Source organism: Neoarius graeffei, chromosome 26 (genome assembly GCF_027579695.1).
Source record: "Neoarius graeffei isolate fNeoGra1 chromosome 26, fNeoGra1.pri, whole genome shotgun sequence".
Classification (NCBI taxonomy): Eukaryota; Metazoa; Chordata; class Actinopteri; order Siluriformes; family Ariidae; genus Neoarius; species Neoarius graeffei.
Genome location: NC_083594.1, coordinates 15251046 through 15263770, shown reverse-complemented (window position 1 = coordinate 15263770; position 12725 = coordinate 15251046). Strand labels below are relative to the sequence as shown.

Below are 12725 nucleotides of genomic sequence, written 5' to 3'. Positions count from 1 at the left end.
TATCCCTTCACCTCGGAAAGACGGAATCCATCCTGTTTGGATCAAAAAGACGACTCAACAATATTGAGTCATTCGACGTCACATGTGATGGACAAGTATTAACCAGTAAATCCTGTGTTAAATACTTAGGCGTTACACTTGATCAGTCTATCACGGGTAGTTTTATAGCTGAGGGTGTCATCAAAAAAAGTAATGCAAAACTAAAGTTCTTGTATCGTCAGACCAGACATCTGGACGTCAAAACCAAAAAACTCCTTACCTCAGCAGTCATTCAATGTCATTTTGACTATGCCAGCGCTTCCTGGTATTCTGGCCTAACCAAGAAGCTACAAACCCGTCTGCAAACCACTCAGAACAAAATAGTTTGATATATTCTCAACCTTACCCCTCGTACACACATCGGGGCAACTGAGTTAAGACAGGTCAATATGTTACCAGTGGATGTCCGTGTTCAACAACTTAAACTCCACCACATGCATAACATTATTCACGGCAACGCTCCACAATATCTCAAACAATCTTTTACACTTAACAATTTCCGCTACAACACCCGTTCGGGCCCCTTTTCCCTTCTTGTCCCCAGAGTTAGATCTTCTGGACAGTCATCTTTTCAATTCACTGGTTCTGTTTTATGGAATAACCTCCCCGCCCATATTAAGTCTCATTCCAACAAATTTAGTTTTAAAAAGGAAGTAAAAAAGCATCTAGTCACTTGTCTACACAATCAAGGATCAAATCCTTTCCTCTATACATAGTATTTTAAATTTTTTTTTTTCATACCTACGATTGCGACTTTATGGTGTTTAACCTGTAAAATAATTACTATGTATTAAGATTCTCGTTTTATTATAATTATTAGTACTTTTTTTAAAATACATTTTCATACATACTCAGTATTAATTAACTTAATATGTATATGTGATAATTATATGTGATTAATGTATAATTAGTATTTACCCGCCATCATGTCATCACTCATATGGACCGCAATGGAAATAAGTTTTAAACTTTCTTGCGTTATCCATGTACAACTAGTGTATATTTTCCATATTGTATTTATTATATTATGTATATGCATTGGTTTACTAAATAAACAAACAAAAAAAACCAAAAACAAACAAAAAGAGAGCCCACTGAAAACAATACCTCGCCCCCTGGTAGACTCCGTCCCAGGCAAGGTAATAATAATATTTTTGCTTCCCCCCCCCCCCCCATTTTTTTATAGTATGAAGTGACCGAGACACGCATTCTATTCAGCTAGCATGATATTGAACTCCTCTTCGACTTGTTCACTATCATGCTCGCTGAATGGAATATGTCTGATCTACCACTCGGAGCCAGCAAATATTTAAATATTTGTGGCAGCGGGGGTGTGGCCGAGCATCAGTCTGTGAATGGAGGGCGGAGTCAGGGAAGGTGAGTGGTCGTGTCACTACACCTGTTGTTAATTAACGTGTGTTTGTGTTTTTCCTCCAGTGACCGCGCCCTATAAAAGGGGAGTGAGAAGGGGAGGTTGGCGCCGAGGGCTTGCTAGTAGCCTGTGTGTGTGTGTGTGTGTGTGTGTGTGTGTGTGTGTGTGTGTGTGTGAGAGAGAGAGAGAGAGAGTCTGAATTGTGTGCTGAATAGCAGCAATGAAGGAAATAATTAAGACGCAAACAACCGCCTGCTGTGCTTCTGCACTTTCCCTGGTTTCAGCACCACTGTAGAAATACCCATATGTGGGTGGAGCACAGAAGCACGGCAGGCGGTTGTTTGCGTCTTAATTATTTCCTTTATTGCTGCTTTTCAGCACACAGCTCAGACTCTCTCTCTCTGACACACACAGGCTACTAGCAAGCCCTCAGCGCCAACCTCCCCTTCTCACTTTAGACTGGTACCAAAATCCAGAATTGTGACACCCAAAGGCATTTTTGAGACAAAGTCGGCAAACAGTCGTATTTTGTCAATTTGGGTGTGCCGAATTCAAATCTGCAATATGCCGAGCTCTATCTGACCTCTGTTGACCTCTAGAGGTTATTGAACTTTGGGCCTGTAAACGTCTCAGCTGAACCCAGTTTCTCAGCTTTCTAAGGAATGAAATGTACTAAAATGATTAATGAAGTTAGCAAATGGCCTTGTTTGTTAAATGTTTGGGTGCTGAATTCGTTTTTCATTTGTAAAACGACATATGACCTCTGATAACCTCAAGGTCATTAAACTTGGCCTATAGGCCTATGCATTTAACGGCATTTTTAAACTGACTTTACTCCCCCAAAAAGAATATGAACAGACAAAAAACAAATAGAAAGGAACAAATACAACATTAAATGCCAGTCCATGTACATGTGACTTACTTTTCACAATGAGAATGCCTCGGCGATCACCTTACATAACATTGCATTACATTTAGCGGTTATTGTTTACACAAAGCTACTGAAAAAAGGACAGATTCAGCAGCATACAAAATGTGGGGGCATACAGGGTATACAGGTTAATCAGGGTTAGTATATATGAGAGTTTTTTTTCTTTGTTGTTTGTTTTTTGTAAAGGCTTTACCCCATTTAAAACAAAAAACAAAGAAAAAAACTCTCATATACACTAACCCAGGGCGGCACGGTGGTGTAGTGGTTAGCGCTGTCGCCTCACAGCAAGAAGGTCCTGGGTTCGAGCCCCGTGGCCGGCGAGGGCCTTTCTGTGCGGAGTTTGCATGTTCTCCCCGTGTCCGCGTGGGTTTCCTCCGGGTGCTCCGGTTTCCCCCACAGTCCAAAGACATGCAGGTTAGGTTAACTGGTGACTCTAAATTGACCGTAGGTGTGAGTGTGAATGGTTGTCTGTGTCTATGTGTCAGCCCTGTGATGACCTGGCGACTTGTCCAGGGTGTACCCCGCCTTTCGCCCGTAGTCAGCTGGGATAGGCTCCAGCTTGCCTGCGACCCTGTAGAAGGATAAAGCGGCTAGAGATAATGAGATGAGATACACTAACCCTGATTAACCTGTATACCCTGTATGCCCCCACATTTTGTATGCTGCTGAATCTGTCCTTTTTTCAGTAGCTTTGTATAAACAATAACCGCTAAATGTAATGCAATGTTATGTAAGGTGATCGCCTAGGCATTCTCATTGTGAAAAGTAAGTCACATGTACATGGACTGGCATTTAATGTTGTATTTGTTCCTTTCTATTTGTTTTTTGTCTGTTCATATTCTTTTTGGGGGAGTAAAGTCAGTTTAAAAATGCCGTTAAATGCATAGGCCTATAGAGATCTTGCAGTCACGTGACCGGAAAGTACACAGCCGCCATCTTGTCGGTAAAAACACCGCTGAATACTGCTGCACTCGTGTACAGAATGGATCAATTTCAACCGACGGACTACACGGCTCATTTTTCTAATGAACAGATAACTAGATATATGTCTAAAATAAACGATCTACAGATTAGTGACCCTTATGGCTTACCGGACGGAGTTTTCACGACCGTGTCAGTGGATATTGAACTGCCAGCGGAATACCCAGACGTGTATAATTACCTCATTAACTTTCCCTCGCTGTTCAGTGAAAGTGCTTATAAATCTCTGGAGAGTTATCTTTACAGAAATTCAGGATTTGTCAGCGACTCAGATGTGGCATCTTGTAAACAAGAAAATAATCCTCATTGGACGGGTAAGTCACTTAAGTATTGAGTATAGCACTGACCAGCCGATTATAGAATAGAATAAGGTAATTCCAGCTGTAATTCCAAATCATCCGTCTTGTTTACCATGGATCTGGCGTTGGAGAGGTAGAGGCTTGGCAGTGGAGGTTTGAGCGGCTGTTTTCTGAGCTTAGTCAACAGGCCGGCTCTGCAGCCTCGGTTTTGCTTCCGCTCCCGACGCCGCCTCCTTCACTTTGCTTCTGATAATAATCCACGGAGACCCCGCTGGTCTCGCTATCTCGTCCGGAATGTTGTGCATGCAATTGAAATCGCTACAAACCGTCATTTTCTGCTGGAAACCAATGTCCAGTAAGTCCATACGGTTGTAGTGGATATTGAAGTCCGGTACAGACAAACAACACGCAAAAATACACACAAAAAACGTGCACAGGTAGGGAGAGCTTGTAGCCGCAGCCGTTGTAGTAGAACTGTATATAGTAGGGTTTTGCAGAAGTAGAAGGCGGAAAATGGCGTTTGACCGACAAGATGGCGTCTGTCACAATCTGGATCGGCTGTGACGTCACATGCAAGTGCTCCATAGGCCAAGTTTAATGACCTTGAGGTTATCAGAGGTCATATGTCGTTTTACAAATGAAAAATGAATTCAGCACCCAAACATTTAACAAACAAGGCCATTTGCTAACTTCATTAATCATTTTAGTACATTTCATTCCTTAGAAAGCTGAGAAACTGGGTTCAGCTGAGATGTTTACAGGCCCAAAGTTCAGTGACCTCTAGAGGTCAACAGAGGTCAGATAGAGCTCGGCATATTGCAGATTTGAATTCGGCACACCCAAACTGACAAAATAAGACTGTTTGCCGACTTTGTCTCAAAAATGCCTTTGGGTGTCACAATTCTGGATTTTGGTACCAGTCTAACTTGCTAACTTTAGGACTGCAGTTGTCATGAACAGTTTTGCACTCAAGTTTCCATCAATGAAGAGTTTATAACCTCAACGAAGCTGACTTCATGTTAAAACTGTTAATGTTGTAGTCATGCTGTGTTATTGGGTTCCCTTTTGAGTCTGGTTCCTCTCGAGGTTTCTTCCTCATGTCATCTGAGGGAGTTTTTCCTTGCCACCGTCGCCACAGGCTTGCTCATTGGGGATAGATTAGGGATAAAATTAGCTCATGTTTAAAGTAATTTAAATTCTGTAAAGCTGCTTTGCGACAGTGTTTTTGTTAAAAGCGCTATACAGATAAACTTGACTTGACTTGTTGCGTTCCCATAACTGCACACTTTTAGCTTGACTGTAATTACTGAATATGATTGAGGACTTTTAATAATAATCTGAAAGTTTCTGGGGTTTTAATGTTCTTTGTATTGTTTGCACGTTGTTTTTATGCAGCTGCAGAGATTTTTAGCAAAAAAAAAAAAGTACAAGAACAATCGTACCTAGATAAATAAGCAACTGTGCTCTGATCTGAGGAGATATTGTCATGCGAGCTGAAGAAACCTCACGCTTCTAGTTCCATGGTCTGCAAATATCACTTCCATTTTGCTTTAGACGAATTACATTCAAAAGCAAATAACACCTCAAATTGAACTCTCTCTCTTGTTTCCCTTCAGTGATTTAATTTCCGGTTTCCAGCTGCTTGTAGTTTACGTACTTGTCTGATGGAATGTTGAATATTTTTTTTTTTTGCATCGTGCTGGCAGTATGCTGGAGGTTTGAAAATCCTGAACTTGCCCTTGAAAGTCTCGAAGCTGTCACATTAATTCTGCCCCATTGTATTTACTAAAGCTTTTTCTTCTCTTGTGCTGGCTGACAGATGCTTGCGGAGCCAGATAATGTTATTACCGTGCGGCTCATACTGAGACAGCCTTCTTCAGTCTGGCTGAATTTCAACATAGAGGATATCAAAATATACTCCTTGGCAGATGAAGTAAGTAGCCTATACAACAAGGAACCTCTATTCAAGATGCACTTTTTTTTTTTTTTACATTCGTTATCAGTTGTGAATCATAGTACCAGTCAAAAGTTTGGACACCCTGATTCATTCAGAGGTTTTTCTGCATTTTGACTGTTTTCTACATTGTAGAACAATACTGAAGACATCAAAACTATGAAATAACATCTGGAACGTATATGAAATTATATGGTAATCAAAGCGTTAAATAGAATATTTCACATTTTAGATTCTTCAAAGTAGCCAGCGTTTACCTTGATGATGCTTTGCACACTATTGGCGTTATCTTAACCAGCTTCATGAGGTCGTCATCTGGAACGCTTTTCAATTAACAGGTGCCTCGTCAAAAGTTAATTAGTGCAATTTCTTGCCGCCTGAATGCGTTTGAGATCAAATAGTAAATAATAATAAAAATACAGTAAATAGCCTTATTCCACAGCTGTAGTAATCCATATCTCAACAACCACTCAACTAAGTAAAGAGAAACAACATCCATCATTACTTTCAAACATGAAGTGTCTTTTAGTTAATAAAAATAAAGACAAGCCATTGAATTCGAAGGTGTGTCCAAACTTCTGACTGGTCCCTTGTAATAATGCCTCCCACTGTGTTCGTTTGTGCAGCTGGCCATTTTATAATCAAGCTAATTTATTGTACCCTGCTATAGCATTGCAGTTACTGTATACAGTTGCGGTCAGAAATTTACAGACATGAACATGAATGTCACGGCAGTACTGGGCTTTCAGTGATTTTCTTTGAACTGTTCTTTTTCTCTTGCAGAATGATGGTACACCATACATCTTTGGTCGAAAAATAACTCTTGTTCTGGGTTTTTGAAAATCAACATGGGGTCAAAATTATTCATGCAAGCTCAAAAATATCCATGCACCCACTTAGATTATTAATTCAGTGGTGCTGACAGTTTCAAAATGTCTTTTAATTTGCCAAGACCAACACCTCTTAACTTCCTATTAGTGATCATGGTTGACTGCATCTGATAGCTTCTCTGTGCCAACATAAAAAGGGTTTGCTTGACAGTACTCTTTGAATTGACCAACACACAGTACAATGGGAAGTCCAAGGAGCTCAGTGCGGATCTGAGAAAGAGGATCATCAATTTACACACTCAGGAATGTCTCTTGTAGCTATTTTTAAACAACTGTAGATTCCAAGAGCAGTTCAATCAATTGTTTGGAAGTGCAAGTTATTGGAATACTGTGAGTTGGCCTAGTGGTTAGAGTGTCCGCCTCTCGATCGGGAGTTCTACTTGTGGTCTGGTCATACCAGAGACCATCATAAAAATTGTACCTACTGCCATCTGGCAAGGCATGCTGCAATACAGATGCGAGTGGGGAGTCAGTCTCTCACAGTTACCAGAGGACTAGCCCCCCACTGTAACCCTGGCTGTATAGGCGAGAGGCCGAGGGCTATTGAAACGGAAATCGGCGCCGCACCCATACGTACGCCTTAAAGAGCTGGTTAGTACTGGGACAGGAGACTGCCTGGGAAGACCAAATTCTGGCGTGAGAGGGACTTTAATTTTGATATACACAAGTCTGAGTGAAAAGTAGAACTTTTGCAATATTTATATGACTTTCAGAGTTTCTTAGTGTTTGATAATGGAGAACAGAAACAGAGATCGGTGCCGCCCTATGCACCACATGGTGCAAGAAGGGCTTTAGACAAGTTATTGGAAGGTGTAGCCACTTTGCCAAGCCACTTTGCTGGAAGAAGGCCCAAACTGTCACCTTCAGCTGAGAGGAAATTGGTTCGGGTGGTCAGGAACAACCCAGCACAGGCCTGCCATGAACACCACCTACAGTCAAGGGAGTTTTACATTGCCATGGACTAAGTGGGTGCTGTCCAAGAAAGAAGCCCCTGCTCCAAAATAGACACCTTCAAGCTTGACTAAATTTTCCAGCTAGCCACATGGACAAAAAACCAAAAATGCCTTCTGGAGGAAAGTTTTATGGTCAGATGAGACAAAGTTTGATAGTTTGCTGTTGAGCGTGGTGATGGTAGCATCATTTTTGCTGCCAGTGGAACTGGTGGATAGAATAAAGAAGAACCTCGGAATTCTTCAGCATAACCTCAAACCATCAGCTAGACTGTTGAAACTTGGACACAATTGGGTGTTCCAACAGTCCTGACCTCAACCCTGTCGAAAATATGTGGACTGGGCTTAGAAGTCAGGTCTGTGCCAAGAAACAGAGAGAGTGGTCAAATATCTGACCAGAATTCTGCCAGAAGCTTGTTGATGACTAACAAAAGCATCTGGTCAAGGTCAAACTTGCAACGGGGCATTTAACCAACTATTAGATATGCTGTATGTATGCTTTTTGACCCTGTGTTGATTTCAGAAAACTCAAAATAAGTTCAAACTAATGCACCAGATTTTTTTTTTTTTTGTTCTATTAAAGATGTACATTCATTCTGAACCAGAATAAGGACAGTGTTCAAAGAAATCATCGAAAGCCCAATACTGCCATGATATTCATGTCCATGATGGCATTCATGTCTGTGTATGGAAACTTCTGACCACAACTGTAACTGGTTCAGATTTCCTCCTCACATCCTTTGGTCTCATTATTATTATTATTATTTATTAATAATAATTTTTTTTTTCTTTTCCCAGGAATCAGAGAGAGACGTTCCTTCTTGGTTATCTACCATCACAACTGCTGAAGAGCCTCTTGATTTGAATGTATGTATTTCTGCCTTCCAGGACGAGCTGTGATTTAATGCTAAATAATGACATTTCTGAGCATGAAGATCACTGGACACGCCAAGGAGATTTTCTGACGTGCTTAACTTTGACTTTATGTACAGTGTAAAGATTTTTGCTGTTCTTCAATCAGCACAGTAATGAGTTTCTATTAAGGTTGATCCTCTTCTTGAAAACATGATGAATTCTCAAGGCATCATTGCCCTCCGCTGCCATTTATCACCATGTGGTGTTAATACAATGATTGAAAGGCACAGTGTTACTCAGACAGTACTTTATTCTGTTTTAGTTATTGGTTTGTTTTTTTTTTTGTTCTGGGTCACTGAGTCATTAAATAGATGAATGTTTGTTGTGTCAGGGTCTTCCTGATCCAGACACGGTGTCCTCCTGTATTCAGCACATGTGGGCTCTCACGGAGATCATGCAGTCAAGCCAGACTTCCGCCTCCATCGGGCGCTTTGACGTGAGTCCCAGCTTATGTTTCAACGAATGATTGATTGTTAAATTGTCCAATCGGACTCCAAGAACGCCAAGTTTTCTCGTGCTTCTCAAATAAAGAACACTTTGGAAATTGCGATTGATTTAAGCATCTTTTGATACTCGTCAGAAATGCACTACATGGCTGTACTTTTATGAACATCTATCACACCCATGTGTGTTCCTTCCCCAAACTGTTGTCGCAAAGTTTGAAGCACACAAGCGTGTGGAAAGCCTTTGTAAACTGTAACATTACAATTTCCCTTCACTGGAACGAAGAGGCCTAAACATATATTCCAGCATGAAAACGCCCCTGTGCACAAAACAAGGATCATAAAGACAAGGTTTGTCAAGAACTCGAATGTCCTGCACAGAGCCCTGACCTCAGCCCCACTGAACACCTTTGGGATGAACTGGAATGCCAACTGCATCCCCAGGCCTCCTCACCCAACATCAGTGCCTGAGCTCACTTGTAGGTGAATGAGAACAAATCCCAACGGCCATGTTCCAAAATCTAGTGGAACGTCTTCCCAGAAGAGTGGAGGATATTATAACATCCATCCATTATCTTTAGCCGCCTATCCCAGCTGACTATGGGTGAGAGGCGGGGTATACCCTGTACAAGTTGCCAGGTCATTGCAGGGCTAACACACAGAGACAAACAACTGCTCACACTCGCGGTCAATTTAGAGCCACCAGTTAGCCTAACCTGCATGTCTTTGGACTGTGGGGGGGGGGACTAGAGCACCCGGAGGAAACCCACAGGGAGAACATACAAACTCCACACAGAAAGACCCCCGTCGGCCACTTGGCTCGAACCCAGAACCTTCTTGCTGTGAGGCGACAGTGCTAACCACTCAACCACCGTGCCGCCCCATTATAACAACAAAGTAGGTTGTATCTGGAAACGGATGTTCAAAAAACACGAGGCGTTCACAAACTTTTGGCCATGTAGTGTCTTGTGTGTGTCAGTCTGACTATAATGAATATGCTGTTCTTGTTTTATATTTAGTATATTAGGTTTGCCTCGCCACCTTCCTATAAACCAAACGACCCACGACTTCTTTTTCTATTCTTCTCTCCATTTCCAGGTTGATGGCTGCTACGACGTCAATCTGCTTTCCTACACATAACAGGACGTGACCAACGGTTCAACAGGAATTATGTCGACCCAAGCTGCAATTGGGCTTAGAACAAACTAGGCGATGGTATTGAAGCATAGCCGTGTCTCAGATGGCACTGTACATTATCTCATGATAACATCTCCGATCAAACCCTGCTAACGTTTCACACTAAAACGATACGTTGAAGCAAGTCCATGCCCACTGTTGAAACAGGTTCTTGGCTGACAGGACCGGAACCCCTTATGATCACACTCATACGCGCTCATCAAGGCATATTACGCATTCAGAGATGCTTTTCTGTTCACCACGGTTGTAAAGAGTAGTTATCGGAGTTAGCGTAGCCTTTTCTTCAGTCCAAACCCGTCTGGCCATTCTGCTTTAACCTCTCTCATCAGCAAGGGGTTTTCTGCTGCTCACTAGATGTTTATTTTCCACACCATTCGATGTAATTAGTAGCATCTCAAAACAAACACTACCATGTAGCACTAAACGTTAACGCTGTATTACAATGTGGAAATTCACGTCATTGAACTGCGCCAGAACAGCCACCTCAGGAGCAACAGGAACGGTTTTAAAATGCAAAATGTCTGGCTTTTTTTAAAAAAATAAAGTTTAAAGTAAAGCGGAACCTAAAGCATAGCGCTGTCTGGTGGCTCCACCCCCTCTACCGAGTAAAGTGTCTGCAAATGCATAGTTCAGAAAGCATCCCATAGACCACACTTAAATTTTGGTGTGTAGATATATTTTTTTTAATGTCTGAAGGATTGTTTTGCTCCCATGCAGTGCTTGTTATAGTAATATGTGATTTAACTTGAGTCATAATTTTTATTTTGTATATTTAAAAAAAAAAAAATTACAACCAGTTAGGACACACAAACTATGAATATATATAATATGAATCTATAACAAAATATAAACCATTTAGTATGAAGTGCAACCAAACAAACAAGAAAGCAAAATCATAGATGGTGATAAACAGTGTTACAAAATCAACTCAAAGCATTACTTCAGCCTTTTGCTCATCAGCGTCTCGGTTGAATTTTCCAGATTTGGAAATATGGGTCATATGGCCCAGAGTCAATATCTCATCTCATTATCTGTAGCTGCTTTATCCTGTTCTACAGGGTCGCAGGCAAGCTGGAGCCTATGCCAGCTGACTATGGGCGAAAGGCGGGGTACACCCTGGACAAGTCGCCAGGTCATCACAGGGCTGACACATAGACACAGACAACCATTCACACTCACATTCACACCTACGCTCAATTTAGAGTCACCAGTTAACCTAACCTGCATGTCTTTGGACTGTGGGGGAAACCAGAGCACCCGGAGGAAACCCACGCGGACACGGGGAGAACATGCAAACTCCGCACAGAAAGGCCCTCGCCGGCCACGGGGCTCGAACCCGGACCTTCTTACTGTGAGGCGACAGCGCTAACCACTACACCACCGTGCCGCCCAGAGTCAATATTTTAATGAATATACTCCGTTCCATTAAAGTGTGAAAACATACAGCTTGTATTAGGTAATCTTTTCCCATTTCTATTAGGAAAGCCGAGTGTCAACCTTTTCATTTAATCTGTTCATCTCTGCTTCATTTAATTCTGTTCTAAATGCTTCACACACCATATATAATCAGCTCATAATAAAAGCCCAAAGGAAGACAATCAACTCTATATTCCAGTCCTTGTATCTCCTGAGCTGTGTGTCTATTTTTAAACATTAATGAGACGCGTTTAATTAACACTCCGCAGGTTCATGGGAAATCAGTATTCGGTATCCGAGTGGACCTCCATCTGCCTCTCGCTTACATTAGCGGTATCGTCTGATAAGCAAAATTGGTAGCCAAACGTGAACGCATCCACTCCGAAATCTCCCAGCAGTCAGTGAGAGGACGGACATCTTCATGCTTTCTCATTGGCACCTTGTTAATATTTATGAGCGTGAAAAAAAACCCGAGCATGCAAATCCATCTACGTCCCTGCATTTGCATGATTATGCAATGGGAATTATTCAAGTGGTGAAACACAAACATACTTTGGAATGCCTGACTGTTAAATGTTTCCTCAAAGTAGTTTCAGCGCGAGTGATTTTAGCGAAATAGAGCGACTTTTCTGTTTGTGATTTCATGCTCTTTGAGCTTTATGACTGTATAATGCAGTGGAATCAAATTTGTTTATTACAAACAAAAATGCATGTCATGGAATTAAATATCTGCCGCAAAACGTTCATCACACGTGCGTGAAGAAATTCCACAAGATGGCAGTAGATGCATGGTTTAACCTCCTAAGGCCCAAGCTGTTTTTTTACATGCATTTTTTTTATTTCTCTTTGCTATTTGGGCTTATTAGAACCTGATTAGAATAAAAACTAAGCATCATCTTTTGATAAGATGTACTTTTAGAGAAAAAGTATGTCCACATATGTGGATTCTTGTTCCGAATTTCTAAAAAGTGCTGTCCACGCATGTGACCGCTAAGCCCTAGGAGGTTAAGGGCAAAATACATGAATGTAACGAAACAATGCTGCTGAATGCTGCACTCATACATGTGTATACATACATACATACATACATGCATGCATAGTATTCAGTCTCCATGCAGCCTCTTTAAATTTACTGTCAGTGTTCATTTCTGTTTAATGTAAACATGACCTGCTACACCATTTACACACAGCACAACCATGTTCTTACCTTAATATTTATGAACGTGAATATCTTGTTTCAGAGTGAAGAATTAGAATCTAATTCTAAATATCAAGATATTTGATCATGTACGTATTTTGCCTCCTTTTAAATAAAAGGTTTAAGAGAAATGGTGATTG

At 41.3% G+C, this 12725-nt stretch overlaps 1 protein-coding gene across 4 annotated transcripts in view; it reads left to right on the top strand.

Annotated features, from left to right (window-relative positions):
* Positions 1–11151, top strand: part of nicn1 (nicolin 1) — a 35778-nt gene extending 24627 nt beyond the window's left edge. For 3 of the 4 annotated variants that reach the window (XM_060909891.1, XM_060909892.1, XM_060909894.1), the window contains exons 4-7: positions 5442–5555; positions 8215–8283; positions 8663–8767; positions 9873–11151. In XM_060909891.1, the coding sequence (XP_060765874.1) occupies positions 5442–5555; positions 8215–8283; positions 8663–8767; positions 9873–9914 (330 nt within the window). In that variant the 3' untranslated portion in view covers positions 9915–11151. Of the gene's footprint in view, positions 1–1225; positions 1417–5441; positions 5556–8214; positions 8284–8662; positions 8768–9872 lie in introns of those variants that run through there. The other variant, XR_009651621.1, reaches the window with a different exon arrangement.
* Positions 11152–12725: the final 1574 nt, after the last annotated feature.